General features: G+C 41.5%; 1 protein-coding gene across 1 annotated transcript in view; it reads left to right on the top strand.

The window, feature by feature from the left end:
* Positions 1 to 2,585: 2,585 nt before the first annotated feature.
* tdp2b (tyrosyl-DNA phosphodiesterase 2b) overlaps positions 2,586 to 21,627 on the top strand; it is a 39,166-nt gene continuing 20,124 nt past the window's right edge. The window contains exons 1-4 of the mRNA XM_078539314.1: positions 2,586 to 2,948; positions 8,185 to 8,282; positions 10,651 to 10,812; positions 18,018 to 18,109. Of these exons, the coding sequence (XP_078395440.1) occupies positions 2,691 to 2,948; positions 8,185 to 8,282; positions 10,651 to 10,812; positions 18,018 to 18,109 (610 nt within the window). The 5' untranslated portion in view covers positions 2,586 to 2,690. The remainder of the gene's footprint in view (positions 2,949 to 8,184; positions 8,283 to 10,650; positions 10,813 to 18,017; positions 18,110 to 21,627) is intronic.

The raw sequence follows: 21,627 nt of genomic DNA, 5'->3' as shown, positions 1-21,627 counted from the left end.
GTTCTAGGGTCACTTCTGTCCTTTGTTTATGTCAAATATTTGGGTGTAGGCTTGGAGAAAACAGTATCAAAATTCGCAGATGATGCTAAAATAAGATGAATAGCTTTTGTTTAGAAGACCAAAGGAAACTGCAAAGAGGTATTGCAGACTGGGGAATTGGTTAAAAAGTGGCAGGAGTAATTCAGCGTTCTTAAATTTAAGGTAATGCTCAAGAGGAGGGCACCACTAGTAAAGATCAAAAATAAATCCAACTAAACTATAATCTTGTGTCTTGCTGAAAAAAGACATTTTGATTAAGCTTTTTGACTTGCACTCATCAGGACAATTGCAAGAATTTGAATTGGCAACCTCGTAAGCAGGGCCCAAGCCATTTGCTCACCATGCAAGCTTGATGTTAAAATAGGGCGCATCAAAGATATCCTGTGGAATAATGGCTACCCTGATCAGATCATTCTGCGCTGTATATTACACAAACTCATGACTGGGCCTAAGACTGTCACTTTTGGCTCTGAAAAGTGCCCAGTCTACCACAGATTACCCTGGAAGGGCAAGGTATCTCAAAAATTTGAGCAACAGGTAATACAAGCTGTTTTACGCTGCTGCTATGCAGTAGCAACATGAGTGGTATTTGCCACCAACAGGAAGCTGCTGTCAAGCCAAAAAGACATTCTGCCTATCACACAAATGAATAATGTGGTATATAAATTTCAGTGCCAGTGTGATGCTAGGTATGTAGGCTGTACATCCCAAAGATTGGTGTATTGTATCAAACAGCATGTTCCTTCCACTGTTCGCAACAGACAAGGTATAGACCGTGCCCAACCAACCATTGCTTGCAAAACTCAAAACAGTGTCCAAGATTAGATATGATTCCATGACTGGACAACGTTTGCTAAATAATCCTCAGTGTGCCAAAAATTATGCTGACGGCCAATTTAAGATTGTCAGTTGAGCTCGCAGAGTGGCGCACTTGCGTGTACTGAAAGCTACATATATTATTACACAGAGCCCTGTTCTTTGCAGACAGGAAGAACATGTACACACATTGCACCTGTTTCAGCTAAATGAATAAGTGATACCTATTCACTGGTTCATTCCTCAGGGCAATGCCTTGACCAATCAGAGTCAAGCTGCCTGATTTAAATTTCAGACAATGCTTGGCAGTTAACTGTCAGTCACCATTAACTGGTACATTCTCTGTGGCAATGCTTCTGCCAATCAGAGTCCACTTGCCAACCAATCAGAGCTCTCTTGTCATACAGTATAAAGTTGTTGCTTCCCCTGATATTGGTATTCTTGATTGTCCTGATTAGTGCAAGATGAAAAGCTTTGACAAAATGTCTTTTTCTCAGTAATACTCAAGTTCTGTACTACCAAACGACTATTTATAATCTTGTCTTCATTATTTATGACGCAAGTAAGATTCTGTGATGTCCACTGGTCACAGGGGCCTTGGTCCTCCAATCAACCTGCTCTCCCACAACAACTCCCTCCCCACCTATCAGGTTGAATGGTGTTGCCTGCCCTCCAGGATTGTCCAGGAATTAAAGGTTAATCGCCTGGGAACTGCTGAGAGATATCCAGGAAATAACACAGTGGGTGATAAAATAAAACTGTGTGTCTCTTTCATTTTCTTTGAATATTTCTGTCTATGAGTTATAAAAAAAATGAAAATGGAAAAAAAAAAAGCTATTTGACCAACTGGAGATGGGGATCATGTGACAAAACCAAGTTGACAATCCTAGTCGCCAAAGTTCAGCAGCGTTGGGTTAAAGCACTGCCAAAAATTTCATTTCATTTCAAGGGTTTATTTATTTAAAATCTACTTCCGTCACGTCCAATGACTGAATTGTAAGTTTTACAATCAATAGTTTTTCCAAGTAAAATCAAAAATTTTAAAAATGATAGAAAGAGCAGAGTAAAACAATGGACAAGCCGCCAAAGGAAATAAGTCACAGCCTCATCACTTGAAATCTTCACGGCCCATCTTTAGATTATTTCCATTTAAAAGAATAGCAAAAGAACCAAAGGCCACATGAGGAAAGACATTATTACGCCTTGAGTGATTAGGGTCTAGAATGAACTGCCTGAGAGTATGGTACAGACAGATCCAATCTCGGCTTTCAAAAGAGTACCGGATAATTATCTGAAGAGAAAAAATTTGCAGGGTTACTGGGAAAAGGCAGGAGAGTGGGACGCGCTGAGTCGCTCTGAGAGAGAGCCGGCATGGACATGACAGGCCGAATGGCCTCCTTCAGTGCTGCAATTATTCTATAATTCTAAGTTTTCATTATCAGGGCTACCATTTCAGCAGGTCATGCCTGGTTTAGCTAGCGTTACCCACGTAAATGTTGTCGGAATATGGATGTGATGCTGACACAATTTAGGTAGAAGCAGAAACGCAAGAGGAGTTTTTGCGCCGAGCTACAGTCTATCCGCTGGAGGGCGCTAGAGGGTGACCCCCGAAGCCCGGGATATCTTCGCCCCGCCCCTCCTCCCCGCCCCGCCCCTCTCCTCTCCTCCCCGCCCCGCCCCTCCTCTCCGTCCCTCATTTCCGCCCCTCCTCCGCCCCGCCCCTCCTCTCCTCTCCTCCAATCAGCTTGGTAACGGGGAGTGTGCGCGGAGCGCGGGTGAGGGGCTGCTGGGGAATAGGGTCCGAATTTGGAAGCCGCGGAGCTGAGCTGGTTGCTATGGGTGAGCCGCAGCCGAAGAGAGCACGCCTGAGCGGGCCGGAGCAACAGAGAGCGGCCGGGGCCCAGCATGAAGAGCCGACCGGTGAAGCCACTCCTACAGCCGAGGAGGAGGAGGAGGAGGAGCGGGAGGAAGAAGAGGAAGAGAAAGAGAGGCGCGGGCACCGCGAGGGACTTTGTGCCGAATTCGCGGTTGTGACCAGTACGGATGAGGCCGTAGCCCAGTGTTACCTGGCGGAAAACGACTGGCTTTTAGAAGTAGGTTGACTGAGCGATGAAAGTTTGGCGGCCTTTCAACGATGATCGTACGTTCAAAATGCCACAGCTGGGGCAAGGGGAAAAGAGGCTTTGGAGGTGCCATATTGATCAGTTGGGGAATAGGACGGACCGTTCGTTTCTATTTGTGAGCAGGATGTGGGTAACGTCGGCAGAGCTGCACCTATTGGCTAGCACTAAGTTGTTCACCCTCGATGAAATGTTACCCTGCCTGCTGCTTTCACAGGTTGTTGGACCCCTGGTCCACTAGTTTAGTTGGACTAATGGATCCGGGTTGCACGCTCGTTCCAGGATGACCGAGTTGGTATCATAGACAGAGTAGATCAGCAGACAGTTCTTATGTAGAACACACTCTACTTATTTACAAAGGAACTCAGCAGCTACACTTGTGTACTTGCAACATTACAGACTCTTACTCTAGACTACAGACTCCCAAGGTAGCCTGTGCTACTCTGTAATTGGACAAGAAGATCATGTGACCTATTATGACATTCTTCTCAAAGGTGTGTTACACATCAGATTGTCGTACAGGTGGAAAAAAAATCCCGTGGCATTATTTTGAAGAGCAGGAGTTTTCCCTGGGGTCCTAGGCAATACTTATTCCTTAATCAATTTCACTTAAAAACAGATTCTGATTAGTTATCGCATTCTCCTCCTTTGGCAGCCCCTCAGGATCGAGGATGATTTGTTTCCACTCTGGTTCAGTGGGTTCTGAGAGTGGGTTCTAAGTCCATTGCACGATCTACAGACTCTGCCACATGTAGGGCAGGTGATGCTTGAAGGGTTAGGTTGTTGGGAGGTTTGTGCGCTTTCTCTGCCTTGACTTTGCCTCTGCGTGTTCCCAACAAAGCCTTTGTGTGTTTCGTGCTTTGTCAAATGAACCTTCTCCATTTTGTTCAGTCACAAGCTGGGGACTCCCTTGAATCAGTGGTTGTTTGACCACTTCAGAGATGCTTTGAGGACACCCCTAAAGCATCCCCAGAACCATGATAGGGACCCCCTTGTCCTCACTTTTCACCCCACCAGCCTCCACTTTCAAAGGATCATCCTCTGCCATTTCTGCCAACTCCAGCATGATGCTACCACCAAACACATCTTCCCGTCACACCCCTCCCCCCATGTCGGCATTCTGTAGGGACCGTTCCCTCCGGGACACCCTGGTCCACTCCTCCATCACCCCCAACACCTCAACCTTCTCCCATGGCACCTTCCCATGTAATTGCAGAAGGTGCAACACCTGCCCCTTTACTCCCCCCACCCTTCCCACCATCCAATGGCCCAAACACTCCTTTTAAGTGAAGCAGCGCTTCACTTGCACTTCCCTCAATTTGGTCTACTGCATTCGCTGCTCCCAATGCAGCGGCCTCCACATTGGAGAGACCAAACGCAGTCTGGGTGACCGCTTTGCGGAACACCTTCGGTCTGTCTGCAAGCATGACCCAGAACTTTCTGTCGCTTGCCATTTCAACACACCACCCTGCTCTCATGCCCACATGTCCGTCCTTGGCCTGCTGCGATGTTCCAGTGAAGCTCAACGCAAACTGGAGGAACAGCACCTCATCTTCCGACTAGGCACTTTACAGCCTTCCGGACTTAATGTTGAGTTCAACAACTTCAGACCATGAACTCTCTCCTCCATCCCCACCCCTTTTTGATCCCCCTTTTTTCTATATCCATTTTTATTTTTCAATTTTAATTTTTTCCTCTTATTTTCATTATTGTTATTAAAAAAATTATTTCCATTTATATTTATTGTTTAATCCTGAGCTTTTAGCCTATTTTTGATCTTTTTTCCCACCACCATCCCCTCTCCCCACCCCACCCCCATTAGGGCCATCTGTCACTTTCCAGAGTGCTTACCCTGGTCCGGCCATTATCACATTCTGCTTTCTACTCTTAATGTCACCATTAGCACCTCCTTTAGCCAGTACCACCACTATTAACAACTCTTTGACCTTTTGTTTATGACACCTTTTGCAATCTCTCCTTTGTCTCCACCTATCGCTGGCCTTCTATCTGGCTTCCCCTGTTCCACCCCCCTTAAACAGTATCCATTTCACCACATTTCTACTTCCCTTTAGCTCTGGAGAAGAGTCACACGGTCTCGAAACATTAACTCTGTCTTTCTCTCCACAGATGCTGTCATACCTGCTGAGCTTTTCCAACATTTTTTGTTTTTGTTTCAGATTTCCAGCATCCGCGGTATTTTGCCTTTATCTTTGTATGTTTGTCTGGGTATCTGATAGATTGCAGCAACCAGCCGAGCTCCATTACTAATTTCCACTGCGTCTATCCTCTCTAGCTGCTGCATGACAGGGTTAGGATTCATCTAAAGAGGGAAAGTGGTGTTCCGAGGGTGCTGTTTTAGTATTATAACCTCCCAGTGCTATGGATTTATGGCTGGGAGCCATTCAAAAAGAGGCTTTTGAATCAAAATGGTGACCTTCACCAAATCTTGTTGGCTTCAAGGTGTTTACCAGTGAATCTGTGAACATGCTTGGGATTTTGGTAGAGTCCTGCTTGCTTTTAACTGAAACTTGGTGAAAGTCAATGTTCCCTTCCCCCTCGCGCTTTCCACAGGCTGGCCTCCAGCACCTCTAATGTGTCCTTGATCAGTGTTTTAATCTGTTTCTCACATTAACTCTGGGGAGCAAATGGTCAGAGCAACCTATTTAAGGTTATCCTTCGCTAACTCCCGATAGGTGACCGTAAAAATCTCCCACTTTGGTGCAATGAAAAGGGAGTCAGTGTCCATTTCCACCATTGTCCCTAACTACTCCTTCAGAGCCTAAACATCAATGGAGGGAAGGGACCAACATGCGATTGTGATGGTGGTGACCTTTCTCTGGTCCCTAGTGGATGTGAATGGTTGTTCACTATCCCCTTTTATTTCCTTCAGTCTTGGGCCTAAGTCATTCCTTAGGCCTGCTTGGGTGACCAAACCAATTGTTATTTTCCTGTCGTGTATGGGAGATGTGGAGCAGAGGGGGTGAGATTCTCAACTATTCTGCCCCAACAAGGACCAGTGTTACCTGCTCTATTGGAGACAGAAGCCACTACTGCCTGCTGTTGGCCAATTTGTGTCTGAAGTTGTTTGGATTTTACTTAACTGTGGTCTGCTTCAGTGGAGCTAACTTCCTTAACCACCACCCCTCCCTTGCATCTTCTAAATCCTCACCTAGTCTGGTATTTTTCTGCTTGTAACTCTATTTTGTACCAGTATTTGCTTTTTTTTTTCTTTGTATGATGTATTCTGTCATGTTCTCCCAGTTCCCAGTGTAACTCTGCAGGACAGCAATGCTCTCCTGCCAGCCATTGCTTTCTTTTTGTAACTTACCTACCTGTTCCTTTAAATCTTTGTTTTTGAACTGTAAGGCACACACGTGTGCCAACTACGCCATCTCGGCCCCTTTTGTTTTTAGCTCTAGCTAGCATTTCTGGACATCTCAGAAAGTCTACTGAGAATGCAATTGTAATCCCTATCTTTACCTAACTGAAACTCTCCTAAGGCTTTCTGCCAGTCTCAACAACACTGACATGTATTTAACCAAGACAGTTACTTCTCGTAACCCAAGTCTATGATCCTAACCACTGAATCCTACTTTTGACACCACTGTAAGATTTGGTCCAGGAGTCACAGATTACCCCAAAAGGAGGCTGAAGTCATGGGTGGTTTTAAAACAATTTATTTTAAAAAAACAACAGTTTAGATACATAAGCTAAATAAGTAGAAAATACATATGACCCATAACAGGTGAGAATGCTGTCCCAGGTTGGATGAACGGACAGATGAAGGAGCATGATGCTGACCTACATAGCTGGAGGTGACAGTATCCCCTGCTCTCAGTTGTCTTGAACTAACCAAGGTATTAGGCTGGACCCAGCACAAAAAGCTCTAATTTGCCTGAAGTGATTTTTTCCCTACCAAGAGCCTGTTTATGTACATTATTTTGAGAGGGCTGGTGGGTGTTTCATGCCAACCACTTATTAGCAAAGGACAGATGCTCAAGGTAGATCCCTCCTATTTCTGTCTGAAGCCCATGAAGCCATCGTGTGGCTTATCGCTTGCTAGGACATCCTGTTAACCTTTACTCAACGGTTGGTTTAGATATAGGTCATGAGATCCCAACTTATCAGGCTATAGACCTATCAGAGCCTCTGCTAGGGTCCTATCCTTGGTAGAGGTAACAGGGCTATGCTCTCCCGTGTCTATCATACCAGCTGCCTGCTATACAATCTTTCTTAATAGAGAGAACTATTTCTATGATAAATTAATTTCTTAAGATTTGATAAGGTTTTTGGATAGTAATTTCTTACAATACTTTTCATCAAGTTTTATTTTTTCTGATGGGTTAACTTCTGGGATATTACACCAACTCAGCATGTTGGTCTGGAGCAGATACACTAATGAACTAGAGCAAAAACCACCACTTTGTAGCTATCTTGGAAAAAGTTAACTTGGTCATTTGAGGAAAATTTGTACTGCAATTCAGTGGTGCATTGATAATCACAATGAAGTGGAGGGTCAGTGCAGGCAGGTATTCAACATTTGCAGAGTGTTAGCTATATTTCCTACATTACCACAGTGACTATTTTTCAAAACTACTTAATTAGCTTAAAGTACTTTGGGATGTCTAGATATCATGAAAAAATCTATCTATCTATAAATCCCAATCTATCTTTACTTGGGCCTTTATCATGTTTTCTTACTGTTTCAATCTTTTTGCCAAAGAGATTTTGGAAATGATTGTGATACTTCAGGCATGGTATTCTGTAGCTATGTTTTTTTAAATGTCTCCGTCTATGTTAACTGCAACAGTATTATATTAGGACTTGAGAAGCTAAGGAAAAAAAAAGTTTTAAGTATCTTGATTGGATCTTTCTGCAAGTTGTGTTTTCTTTCCATTTATAAGCTCCCACCCAGCTAGCTATCCCATAAGTAGTTATGTCTGGGGCTATTACTGCTTAAGTTTTCTGTTCATAATCAATCTCATTACAGTGAGGTTTAAATTTCATTAATTATCATAGAATACGAGAAAGTAGTCTGAGGATGGGGAAGGGTACAAAAACTAGATCAGCTATTGTAAGATGTTGGCTGCTCATAAAAGCATAGTTGCAGACTGCACTTTCATAGTTGAACAGCATCAGTGTGTTTGTTTAAAAAAAAAAGACTGAAGATTATTTTGGATTGATTTTTGTTTGCTGTAATTATTCGCAGAGAGCTCTCAACTCCTATTTTGAAACACATGTTCAGCCATCATCTTCTGCAATGGAGTCTACCTCGCAGTTGGTTGAAAGAGCAAACTTCCAGGGATGGTATGCAATACCCCATTTATTTTGGCCATCGCAACTTAACTATTCTTTGGGAGAGTGTAACTTATAAGAAAAATATGAACCTTATCATGCAAATATATGTATTATAAAGTTTGTGTGTGTGTGTGTGTGTAAATATATACACTCAGGCGACATCCCTTTGCACATCTCTGAAATATCCTTGATTTTTAAATAATTAACTACAGTAAGAAATTTGCCCTAAGATTATAGTTCTGTAAAGAAATGACTGTGTTAGCTTAATTTACCTGTATGCAAGTTTTGATTGGGAAGCCAGGCTATTTTCAAGCAAAAACTGACTGTGATTTGTCTAATTGTTGTGGCAGTCACTTTTCAAATGTTTTGGAAAGTTGCACAAATCCAGGAAGTCCCATCAACAGTTCTTGGGAGTATTTTTAGACCTGTAGTTGTTGAAATTTACACAGATCAGTTTGGAACTCTCAAGCAATATAGATGAGCAATATTTTCAGAAATACAAGAAAAGAAACACTGCGTATTAAATGGTCATTTTAAAAAAAAACTGCATTCAGATTGCAACCTTTTTTTTAATTTTGGAGAGTGTTGTGAGGTGGATTTCTATGTAACTATGAAGACACTGCATTACTGTTGTTTATTTGCTTATTTATCTTTTGTTAAATTAGTTCACTTAATAGTTTAATCCTTAACTTAGGGCTGATGATGTGATGCTCTGCTGCTTATTGAAGACTGGAGAGATCCTATGGAGACAGACAGCATAATTCTAGTAGCTAAAATAATTTACTGAAAGGGTGTCTCATGGATGTGTTAGTGGAGGTAGGCAAAAGAAATTTATGAAGGCATTGGGGATTTGCATCTCGTCTCAGTGACTAAAGAAACGGGAGCTGTGAAAGCTGGAATAAGCAGTGTGAAAACGAACCAAGAAGAAAATAAATAGCAACATCGGGGGGAGAAAAAGAGGATAACCTCTTGTGTTTTTGTTTAATCAAAATTGGAGTGCTATATGCTAAACATATGATGAGAATGACATCCAAGTTGTAACCATTCATACCACTGATCATAATTTATTTGCAGCATATGCATTATTGGGCTGCCTGAGGGATGTTGTATGCTCAGTGACCTCTTGTCTTGCGTATTCTGTGTCTCATTGTAAACCTAAAAAAAACCTTTAGATTTACTAATTTGAGGGTTATATTTTCCTCTCTGCTTTGTAATTAATGTTAGTAAAAATCTCTTGTGTATGTAAAGCTTGTCTTATACTGTTAATTTTTTGCTAACAATGACTAGAAAAAAAGTATACTCCTAAGTGTTGAACAGTACACTTTTGCATACAAAAGTACCATTCGAAAGGAAGACAGTTATTTGCATAAATTGAAAAATTTGGGAATCTGCATTTCTGTATTGTTGTAATAATGGCCAGCTTCACATGCAGGGATGGTATTATTCTATATCTCCAATGGACCAAACATGACTCAGCGCATTTTGCTCTTGGCATTTGTGTTATGTAGAAACCTCTGCTAAAATTTACAATTTATCATTCTTAAATGATCTTTCATATAGACATACTATTATTGCTATGTAATTTCTTAAAATATCTGTTTGGGTGAAACCTCTCTCCTTTAAGACCCTTCTTAAAACCTTTTTTTGACCAACCTTTAGATCATTCATCCTGATAGCTTTCCCCTTTGGCAGCTTTCCCCTTTGGCTTGTTTATCAGTTTGTGTCTCATTACACTCCCACAAAGTGCTTTGAGACATTTTACAATGTTGAAGATGTTATAAAAGTGCAGGCAATTGTTGTTGATTCATTAGTGTGGTTTATGTCTGTAAGGGGAAGAGTATGTGTATAAGACTTGAACAGATTGGGCTTGTTTCCACTGGAATTTAGAAGAGTGAGGGGTGATTTGATTGAAGTATACAAGATCCTGAGCGGCCTTGACAAGGTGGACGTTGAAAGGATGTTTCCTCTTGTGGGTGAGCCCAGAACTAGGGGGCACTGTTTTAAAATCAAGGGAAATTTTTTCTGCGGGTTGTGCAACTTTGGAACTCTGCTTCAGAAGGTGGTGGAGGAGGAGTCGTTGAATATTTTTGAGGTAGATAAATTCTTGTTAGGCAAGGGAATCAAAGGTTATCGGGGGGTAGATGGGAATGTGAAAATCAGAACACAAGATGATCAGCCATGATCTGACTAAATGCTCGAGCAGGCTCGAGGAGCCAAATGGTCTACTCCTGTTCCTATTTCTTATGTTCATATGTATTTTGCACAGGGATGGCGATGCTGCTTATGTGAGTGGGGAGAGAAGGCTGACATGTAACTTAAGAGCAATTAAGTCATAGTACAGATTAACTTTCTTCTACTGTTCATTTTTTTAATACAGTATTGATTTGACAGACACTGACAATGTGCAGACCAGTAAGCAAGAGAGTGCACAGCCAGAAATAGATGAAAGTCGGATCTCATTGTTAACCTGGAACGTGGACGGACTTGATCTGGAAAACTTGCCGGAAAGAGCACGGGGTGTTTGTTCTTGCCTAGCTCTGTGAGTACAAACATTATATCAGTACAAATAAAGCAGAGTTGGCTTGTAAAGTAATTTGTCATTTATTTTTATAAAGTTGTCAAAATAAATATACATTTTACATTCCTTTCAGCACAGTTGCTGATGACTGCCACCTCTGTCAACTTTTCACTCAGTGTAACTTGTACATAGAAAATAAATTCATGAGCATCTACCCTCTGTGCAAACCTGGGTGGGTTTTTTTTTTAGGTGATTGTGTGTGTGTGTGTTTAGGAGGAGCATGCAGTGAACTAATGATTTACATAGAATTGTAATCAATTTTACAGCACAGAAACAGACCATTTGACCCAGCTTTTTTAATCTGGTTATGCTGCACATGAACCTCCTCCCACCTTATTTCATCTCATTTTATCAACATGTCCTTCTATTCCCTTGTTCTTCAATACTTATCTAGTTTCCCTTAAATGTATCCATACTAACTGCCTCAACCATTCCATATGGTAGGGAAGTTCCTCATTCTCTCAATTCTCTGGTAAAGAAGTTTCTTTTGAATTCCTTATTGGACTTATTATGGCAATTTATATTTGTGGGCCCTAGTTTTGGACACTCCCTCCAGTGCAAACATCTTGTCTATGTCTACCCAGTCGAAGTCCTTTATAATTTTAAGGATCTCTATAGAGTCACCCCTCAGCCTTCTCTTTTGTAGAGAAAAGAGCCCCAGCCTCTTTAGTCTTTCCTGATAGTTGTACCCCTCAATTCTGATTTGTCCTGTAGTGGCAGAAGTAACTGTCCAAAGTGAATGTGCAAACCCTTGGTAGCCCAAAGGTTGTAAATGGTGCCCAGCTATGAAAAGGTGAATTTATGTTGGGATTACAAATTCACAATGACTATCTGTTGAGAGAGTTGTTACATCAGACCCTTAACCTATGCACATTGTAGTATTCTAATGCAGCCTCCATCTCTTCATTCTTTTGTTTCTGTGCTCAGCCTCCAAAAACATTTTAAGCAGTTCAGAACACGCCTACCAGTCTGATATTCAGGCTTACCATGGAATTTGATTAACATGAAATTTGTTGTTATTGATGTTATTGATAATACATTAATGCTTTTGAAGAGGGTCCCAGATGCAAAGGGAGTTCTGACTGGCAGGCCTCCATGGTGATGGAATTTGTCAAAGTTTATGCCCCATTGTTATTTATGCATGGCAAAGTTCCACAAACAGCAATGTGATAATGACCAGATAATTTTCTTTTAATGGTGTCGTCTGCGGGATTGATATTGGTCAGGACGTTTTAATGGTACTTTAATTGTGTATTGCCCTTGTCCATTATTAACTGTTGCTGAACATTAACAAAAATAGTGCACCTTTTATGCCAAGTAACAGATCGGGGTCACAAGTTACAGAAACCTGTATGAAAGGTGTGATTCGTACACTGGATATTACAAGATACAAAAGATTGCTAGATTAGCTTAAATATTAATGTTTCATGGTGTAATATGTTGCTAGTCCTACAGATAGAATTACTGCCATACAAATCAGTGAGGGGATTGGACAAGGTCATGCATAATATTACAGGACTGCTTCCACATTTTGGGGCTGCCTGTGTTCCAAATGCATCCCATATCTATTGATGGCAAAACTTGCAAATACACAGTTGCTTGAAAGTCTTGTTTGCCACTTATGTTTCTGGCCTTGGACCTTCTTCAGTGTTTGCTAAGGCTGGAATTGTCAACCTTTGTAAGCCTGCCTCTGGCCAGAAGAGAACAATGGGCTGTATGTCCAACAGCAGCAGGCTTCTGCCTGTGGCAATCAAAGCCACTCTGATGTGGAATCTTCCTTTGGAGACATATGTATGGCCTTGTCCTGGTTATTCCATTGCCTGCACCTCTTAACCATAATATCCTGTTTCTCTGGACCTCTTGTCTCTTGAAATATCTATTGACCTCTCTTGCCACCTTTTTAAAAGCCTTCTCGGAACCCATTTCCTCAACCACATTTTCAAGTCCCTTCTTGCAAGGCTCAACATCCATTCCTTTCCTTCACAGAAACAGGACTAGGCCATTCAGCCCCTTAAACTTGTTCTGCAATTCAGTTAGATAGTGGCTGATCTGTATCTTAACCCCAGCTACCTGCCTTGGTTCCATAACTCTTCATACTCTGGCCTAATAAACAATTGATCTCAGTTTTGAAATTTTCAATTGACCTAGCCTCAACAGTTTTCTAGGGGAGAGGGTTCTAGCTTCTCACTTCCCTTTGTGCGAAGAAGTGCCTCCTGACATTGCCCCTGAATGACCCAGCTGTAATCTGAAGGTTACTCCTCCTTGTCCTGGTCTCCTCCAGCAGAGGATATAGTCCCTGTCTCTCTTTTTCATATGAATCCTTTAATCATTTTAAACTCCTCAATTAGATCACCCCTTAATCTACTAATCTCAAGGGAATACAAGCCTACTCTATACAACCTGCCCTCCATAATTTTAACCCTTATAGCCCCTGAGAAAACTGCACTGCACACCCTCCAAGGCCAATATATTTTCTTGAGATGTAATACCCAGAACTAAATGGATTAAATACCCTAGATGGAATCCAAATGCTTCTCCGTATTTTGGCCCTCTTGAGTTAAATATCAACGTTACATTGGCTTCTTAAATTATTTATTGGACTTACCCACTAGCATTTAGTGATTTCTGTATTTGAACTTCTAAATCTCTCTGCTCATCCATATTTCTGTATTTCCGCCATGTAAAAAGTATGCTGATCTAACTTTCTTGGGTTCAGAGCGGGTAACCTTACACTTCCTAATGTTGAACCTCATCGGGCATAGTTTTGTCCACTCATTCAATCCAACTGTGTCCCTTTTAAAAGCTTTCTTTTTGAGAACGAGAGGTCACAGATTTGAAGTAGTTGGCAAAAGGAGCAAAAGCGATATGAGAAAAATCTTTTTCACGCAGCAAATGGTTAAGGTCTGGAATGCATTGCCTGAGAGTGTGGTGAAGGCAGGCTCAGTTGAAATATTCAAGAGAGAACTGGACTGTTGTCTGAGAAGGAAGAATGTGCAGGGTTACGAGGAGAAGATTGGAGAATGTCACTTAAGTGGACTGCTTATTCAGAGAGCCAGTGCAGACATGATGGACTGAATGGCCTCCTCTTGCACTGTAACAATTCTGTGATACTGTGATCTACACTATTTTCTATGTCACCTAACTTAGTGCTATCATAAAACTTAAATATATGGCCCCTATTCTATTCTCCAAACTATTTATAAATAGTGAAAAGCTTAGGCCCTAGGACGTAGCTCAGGGGAACACCACTAGTCACATCCTGCCAATATGAGTATATACCCATTATCCCTACACTGTCTCCTACCTCCTAACCAAATCCCTATCCAAGCTAATTGGTTGTGTCAAATTCCATGTGTGCTCCTATTTTTGTGAACAGTCTCTTAATGTGGACCTATGTTGAATGCCTTCTTGAAGTCCATATAAACATATTACAAAAGATTTATGCTTCACTCCAATCTCCTCCCATCTTTCCTCATCTAATCTATTATCGTAATGCTCTATTCCCTTGTCCCTCAAAATGCTTGTCTACCTTCCCCACAAATACATCTCCACTGTTCACTTCAACGTCCTGTAGTAGTGAGTTCCACATTCTCACCATTCTTTGGGTAAAGAAGTTTCTTCTGAATTCCCTATTGGATTTCTTGGTCACTATTGTGTATTGATGGTCTCTAGTTATGCTCGTCCCCACAAATGGAAACATCTTTATATTCACTCTATCGAAATCTCTCATAATTTTAAAGACCTCTATTAGTTCACCCCTCAGCCACCTTTTTCAAGAGAATAGCGATCCATCCTGTCAATCCTTTCCTGAAATCTATACCCACGCATTTCTTGTATCGTTCTTGTAAACTACAATTTAAAAAAAAAAAAAAAATTTTTTTATTCATTCATGGGTTGTGGGCTTCACTAGCTGGGCCAGCATTTAATGCCCATCCCTAGCTGCCCTTGAGAAGGTGGTGGTGAGCTGCATTCTTGAACCGCTGCAGTCCATGTGGTGTAGGTACAGTGCTGTTAGGAAGGGAGTTCCAGGATTTTGACCCAGTGACAGTGAAGGAAAATTCACCTAGATTTATTAGACATGATGTACCCTTTACAAATCTGTGCTGGTTCTCTGATGAACTCACATTTGTCCAATGCTCAGTTAATCTGTCCATAATAACATTCTAGTAAATTTCCCCAGAACTGATGTTAGGCTTATATTTTTTTAGTTAACTTCTATGATCACAATTCTTGAATCAAGATTCTTTTGGAAGATCATGATTAATGCATCAACAATTTTCTCACCTACTTCTTTTAATACGCTGGGGTGGAAATCATCGGGTCCTGGAGACTTTTTCGTCTTTGTCATTAGTTTACCTATTGCTTTTTTAAAAGAAAAATATTTTTTCACGGGCTGTGCGCATCGCTGGGAAGGGCAACATTCATTGACCATCCCTAATTGCCCTTGCGAAGGCGGTGGTGAGCCACCTTCTTAAAATGCTGTAGGCTATGTGGCGTTCGTGCACCTACAGTGTTGTTAGAAAGGAAGTTCCAGGATTTTGACCCAGCAACAGTGAAGAAATGACAATATAGTTCTGAGTCAGGATGGTGTGTGGATTGGAAGGGAGCTTGCAGGTGATGTTCCCATGTATCTGCTGCCCTTGTCCTTCCTGGTGGTAGGGGTCACAGGTTTGGAAGGTGTTGATGAAGGAGCCTTGGTGAGTTGCTGCAGTGCATATTGTAGACTGCGCACTGCATTAGTGGTTGAGGGAGTGAATGTTTGAGGTGGTGGGTGGGGTGCCAATCAAGTGGGCTGCTGTTCTGGTGTCCAGCTTCTTGAGTGTTGTTGGAGCTGCACTCATCCAGGCAAGTGGAGTGTATTCCATCATATGCCAACTTGCACCTTGTAGATGGTGGACAGGCTCTGGGGGGTCAGGGGGTGAGTTACTTACCACAGAATTTCCAGCCTCGGAGCTTCTTTTGTACCCATGTTGTTTATATGGCAGGTCTAGTTCAGTTTCTGGTCAATCGTAAGCCCCCAGGATGTTGATAAAGGGGAATTCAGTGATGGTAATGCCATTGAATGTCATGGGGAGATGGTTAGATATTCTCTGTTGTTGGAGATGGTCATTTCCTGGCACTTGTGTGGCATGAATGTTACTTGCCACTTGTCAGCCCAAGCCTTGCTGCATATAGCCATGGACTTCTTCAGTACCTGAGGAGTCACAAATGGTGCTGAACATTGTGCAATTATCAGCAAACATCTGCACTTCTGACCCTATGATGAAAGGAAGGTCATTGATGAAGCAGCTGAAGGTGGTTGGGCTTAGGGCATTACCCTGAGGAACTCCTGCAGTGATGTCCTGGAACTGAGATGATTGACCTCCACCAACCACAACCATCTTTCTCCTGACTCCAACCAGTTACCCCCTGACTCCCATTAACTTCAGTTTTGCTAAGGCTCCTTAATGCTATACTCTGTCAAATACTGCCTTGATGCCAAGGGCAGTCACTCTCACTTCACATTCTGAGTTCAACTCTTTTGTCCATATTTTGACCAAGGCTGTAATGAGGTCAGGAGCTACCTGGCCCTGGCTGAATGCAAACTGAGCATCAGTGAGCAGGTTATTGTTGAGTGTGCCACTTGATAGCTCTATTGGCGATTCCTTCCATTACTTTGATCGAGAGTAGACTGTTGGGGCGGTTATTGGCTGGGTTGGATTTGTCCTGCTTTTCTTTTGTGGACAGAACATACCTGGCCAATTTTCCACATTGCCAGGTAGATTCCAGTGTTGTAGCTGTACTTGGATAGGGGTGCAGCTAGTTCTGGAGCACACATCTTCAGTACTATTGTCGGAATGTTGTCAGGGCCCATAGCCTTTACAGTTTCCAGTGACATTTCTTTATCACGTGGAGCGAATCGAATTGGCTGAAGACTCTGATCATCTGTGACATCTATGATGCTGGGGACCTCAGGAGGAGGTTGAGATGGATCATCCACTTGGCACTTCTGGCTGAAGATGGTTGCAAATGCTTCAGCCTTGTCTTGTGTGCTAATGTGCTGGGCTCCCCTTTCTTTGGCGGCAGCGATATTTGTGGAACTTCCTCCTCCAGATAATTTTTTAATTGTCCATCACCACTGATGTGGCAGGACTGCAGAACTTTGATCTGATAAGTCGGTTGTGAGATCGCTTGGCTCTGTCTATCGCATGTTGCTTCCGCTCTTTGGCATGCAAGTAGTCCTGTGTAGGTTGACACTTCATTTCAGGTATGCCTGGTGCTGCTCCTGCACGCCCTCCTGCACTTTTCATTGAACCAGGGTTGATCCCTCAGCTTGATGGTAATGGTAGAGTGGGGGATATGTTGGGCCCTGAGGTTGCAGATTGTGATTGAATGCAATTCTGCTGCTGCTGATGTCCCACAGTGCCTCATGGATGCCCAGTTTGAGTTGCTACATTCCCGCTCAGTTTTTCAGCAAGTTTCTCTCCTGTGTGTTAATGCATCGGCTTCTTTACACTGTTATATGGTGGTTAATTAAAAAAACTCCCACCAAAATTAATTCTACTTATGATGTTTCTATTGCTCGCTTACCCTTGCTGATGTTTTCCCTTCCTAATGCTGTAATAGTGTCTGCCAATAATGCTACTCTGCCTTTCCTAATTTCTCTGTCCTTTCTAAAGAACTTGTGACCTGGAGTGTTTATCTTCTAGTTATGCCCAACTAGAAACCAGGTCTCAGTGATGACCACTCTGTTATACCCTTGAATTTGTGCTTCTAATTCACTTGTGCTCTTCAAATTGGCATTATAGTTTTAATTGGGCTCTAAACGCTATCATGTCCTTGTCTCCTGATGTTTTTAACACACGTTTTAACTTATTACAGTCCTTGCTTTTTACTACTTCTGCAATTTTCAGTTATTTTGCCATTTCCTAGATTCTTTCTGAACCTGAAGCATTTACCTTTTAATACCTTTAACACCATGGATTGCCTGGACTCTTACACACATCTTCAGGCTATTATTTGTTTTTACCTGAGTCTACGTTATTATAGTACCATATAAATGTGAGTTCTTTTTGTAGTGTATTTGGGCTACAAAGGGTTTTTGAACTCTTCGTGGGTTTATATTAAAATCTGAGGGTTTTTAGATGATGAAGAATGACTGAACAAACTTTCTTTCCTTTTCAAAGGTATAACCCTGATATAGTGTTCCTGCAGGAAGTTATTGAACCCTATTACCTGTACTTAAAGAAGCGAGCAGTCAGCTACACAATTATTCCAGGTATGAAATGAGCTATGACCTAAACTTTGTGGATTTGAGTATCATTTTTCTGCCTGAATGAGGACAAAGTGGTTTGTGATTTTAACTTTTGAAAGTATTTCAAATTTTGAATTGATTCACAATTCCACAAGAGTTTACACTGAACTTTCCAGTTTTGTTCCTGCTGATGTTCTATAATCGCAATGATAATGGAGAATTTAAAGGTTGCAATACTTGTCCACAATTGGTGGTCATGCCTTCAGCTACCTAGCCCTTAAGCTCTGGAATACCTACTCTAAACCTCTTTGCACCTCTACCGCTTTCTCCTTTTTAAGATGCTCCTTAAAACCTACCCTTTTGACCTAGCTTCTTGTCATCTGTCCTAATCTTATGTAGCTTGGTGTTAAATTTTGTTTGAGGATGTTCCTGTGAAGTGCCTTAAAACTTGTATGCTATGTTAAAGGTGCTGTATAAATACAAGCTGAGAGGGTTAACGGGAGAAAAAATTGGCCTGTTCATAAAGCCACCTATTGGCCTTTCTGCTACATTGCAAACTTATTTCTGATTTTCATTTCATGTTGTTTTGATAAATGTCATTCATAGTTTGGTCTGCCTCAGTAACTAACAATTTGTCAGTTTTATTGGCATATTTTCAGTTCTACAGAAAGTAGTTATATGGATGAAGCTCTTCATTTTATTAAATGTATGTCTTATTCATTTGCTTTTGGGGAGAGTGGGGAGTGGCCATTATTCATCAATTCTGGTTTAGGTCAGAAAGGCAAGCATTTTAATGATGTACCAAGAAGCAGCGTGAGATGTTTTGAATTTTGGTTGAATTTCCCTGGGGCCAGTGGATGATCAGCTGACTGGTGTGAGCACCAAATGTCAAAAAAAAGACCAAGGTTATTTCCTGGATAAATAGACTTCAAACTCAATTTTGAGACAGCAGTTTTCTGTATTAAATATCCAATGAATAAAATGCTGACTTGCAGTAGCTAAGCCAACTGTCCTGATGCAGACCTGAAAATTAGCTGTAACTTTACCAAGAGCATCTTATCAAAATCCTTCAAAAAAAAAATTAAACATTCAGACTGATTTATTTTACTTATAACTTGCAACTGGCCAATCGCTTAAGTGTAGTGGAAATAGTAAAGATCTTAGCATAGTTTTGGCTGTAACTCAAAAACTCTGTGTTACAATCTCTATAGAAACTGAAAACTTCTTAAAAGAAATTCAAACTTCCAGCTAATAGCTGAAAGAACAACACAAGATTTCATGTTTTAAGACGTTTACTGTAAGACAGATTAAAAGCACTTTTGATGAAACACTATTTTTTGTACTTTTAAACTGCAGAACGGAATACCTCCCCATCTTGTTTCTAGCACAACTGAAAAAAACCCACTATCAGGTATCCATTACACTGTCCTTTATGTCAGCATTCAATTTCCCCAGAATCAATCCAAAATGGTTCATAGCTCCCGAGGGTTTACTTCTGTGTTGTTTTCTTTTCTCAACCTGCTAACTTTTAACCCCAGAACAGTCCTTTACTGGAGATCCTCCCTCTAGTGCAAGCTAGGCAAATGTTTCAGCTTCGTTTTAACTCCTCACAGATTTGGTCTTTTCAGTTTGAGCATGAGCTTCCACCTGTGTTCCAGCATGATGAATCATAGAGACTGTCTCACATCGGCCTTATATTTAAGTATAATTAGCTACCCTTGAGACCCCCAATTCTCTTATATTTTGACTGCCATTGTCTCCTATTGGAAAAACCTTGTTGCACCTTCCTCATAAAACAATCTGAGCCCCCTTCAATCTCCAAGAATAAAATCACCCAAGCTTGCTGTCAGGCAGACTTCAGAGCAGGTCACATGACCTCCTTCGTTTTACCTTATGTTGAAGACATGGTCCCAAATCATAACAATATTTTTAATCTCATTGTAACAACACCTGTTATCTGATAAATAGCAAACAGCTTTAGCAATGTTACCTGTCACTAGGTGGAGTATCTCCCTAAATCAGAACATCAAGCTTCAAAAGGGGAGGAAATGATATTTGGGCGCACTCGCATGCAGCCCCTCAAAGTGAGGAGGGTGCTTGCCACGGAGTCCATGGCAAGAGCTTGTGGGTGGACTCTTTTAATGTGGGAAGGCTGTTGTGTTGCAGCTTTCACACTGTTCTAGTTAACCAGGACCGACGACCCACCCTCCGGCTCTTACTCCCTGCCATAGGCATATCAGAAGGATTTACAGGTTAACAATCAACTTGCTTGGCTGCACCACGAACGCACCAGAACAAGTCCTGGGGTGGGACTCTGATATTGAGTCATATTATTCATGAATAATAAGGCAATTGAGAAAATTACAGGGGTGTTTGTTGCCTCTTTTAAGGAAATGTCAATTATATTATTGTCTTATTTACCTGTTATTATGGTGTGAAGGGAAATAAGTAAGTATTACAATTTACTTTTAATTCTGAATAATCCAGTTATGGATAAATTCTGAAATGCTTTCACACTGATATGGTGAATAAGGCTTGCTTTTATACACTACTTGAAGTCATGATGTGCCAGACAAATCCATGATCAACATTCGTTAAGTAGTTGTGATTGATGCCCCACATAAATGACTCAAACCCTCCTCAGTTACAAACATTCAGGGACTTGAGATATGATCAGACTAGGGTAAGGGAAAGGAATTGGTTGTAGCATTGGGTTAGAATACCATCCTTTCACTCATGGGACCTGGGTTTGATTCCCTCCCAAACTATCGAGTTGCTCTTCATGCAATAGTTGGGTTGCGTAAGTATCCACTTTTTTCCTGCAGCTTTTGTGTTCATGTTGGGGAAACTACCCCTTAATTCAGAAGTACTTAATTGGCTATGGAGCTTTGTGGGATGTCTTGAGATCATGAAAGGTGCTATATAAATGAAATTTCTTTGTTTCCTCATTTGACAGTCTTAGCTAGCCCAAGAATGGCTGATGTGGGAGATGATATCACTGTAGCAGATATTGCTTTTTTGAGTTTGGAACTAAGGTGTTTTGGGAGAAGATTTCTTCTGCTCTATGGTTAATTAAGTTATCTGATTTTGCACACAGCATATTGAGGAAGGCTTTCCTTACAGTTGGGTCAGTGTAAAAACATAAGATAGAGGAGTAGGAGTCAGCTCCTCAAGCCTTCTCCGCAATTCAGTTAGAACTTTGCTGATCTTCTGTCTCAACTTTACTTTTCTGCTCTATTCCCATATTCCTCTATTCCCTTAGTCCTTTAGATCCATCAATCTATTTTGAATATATTCAACTGAACACCTAACGCCCTCTTAAGTTGGAGAATTCCAAAAATTCACAACCCTCTAAATGAAGAAATTTCTCCTCATCCCAGTCCTGAATGGTTGGCTACCCACCCTGAGACTATGATCCCTAGATCTAGACTTTCCAGCCAGGGGAAACATCTTCTCGGCATCTACCCTGTCAAAACCCTCTAAGAATTTTATACATTTCACAGAGATTGCCCCACACTCTTCTAAACTCCAGAGATTATAGG

Source organism: Cetorhinus maximus, chromosome 3, assembly GCF_964194155.1.
Source record: "Cetorhinus maximus chromosome 3, sCetMax3.hap1.1, whole genome shotgun sequence".
Taxonomy (NCBI): domain Eukaryota; kingdom Metazoa; phylum Chordata; class Chondrichthyes; order Lamniformes; family Cetorhinidae; genus Cetorhinus; species Cetorhinus maximus.
The sequence above is the reverse complement of the archived record's forward strand: the minus strand, read 5'-3'. Positions and strand labels throughout refer to the sequence as shown.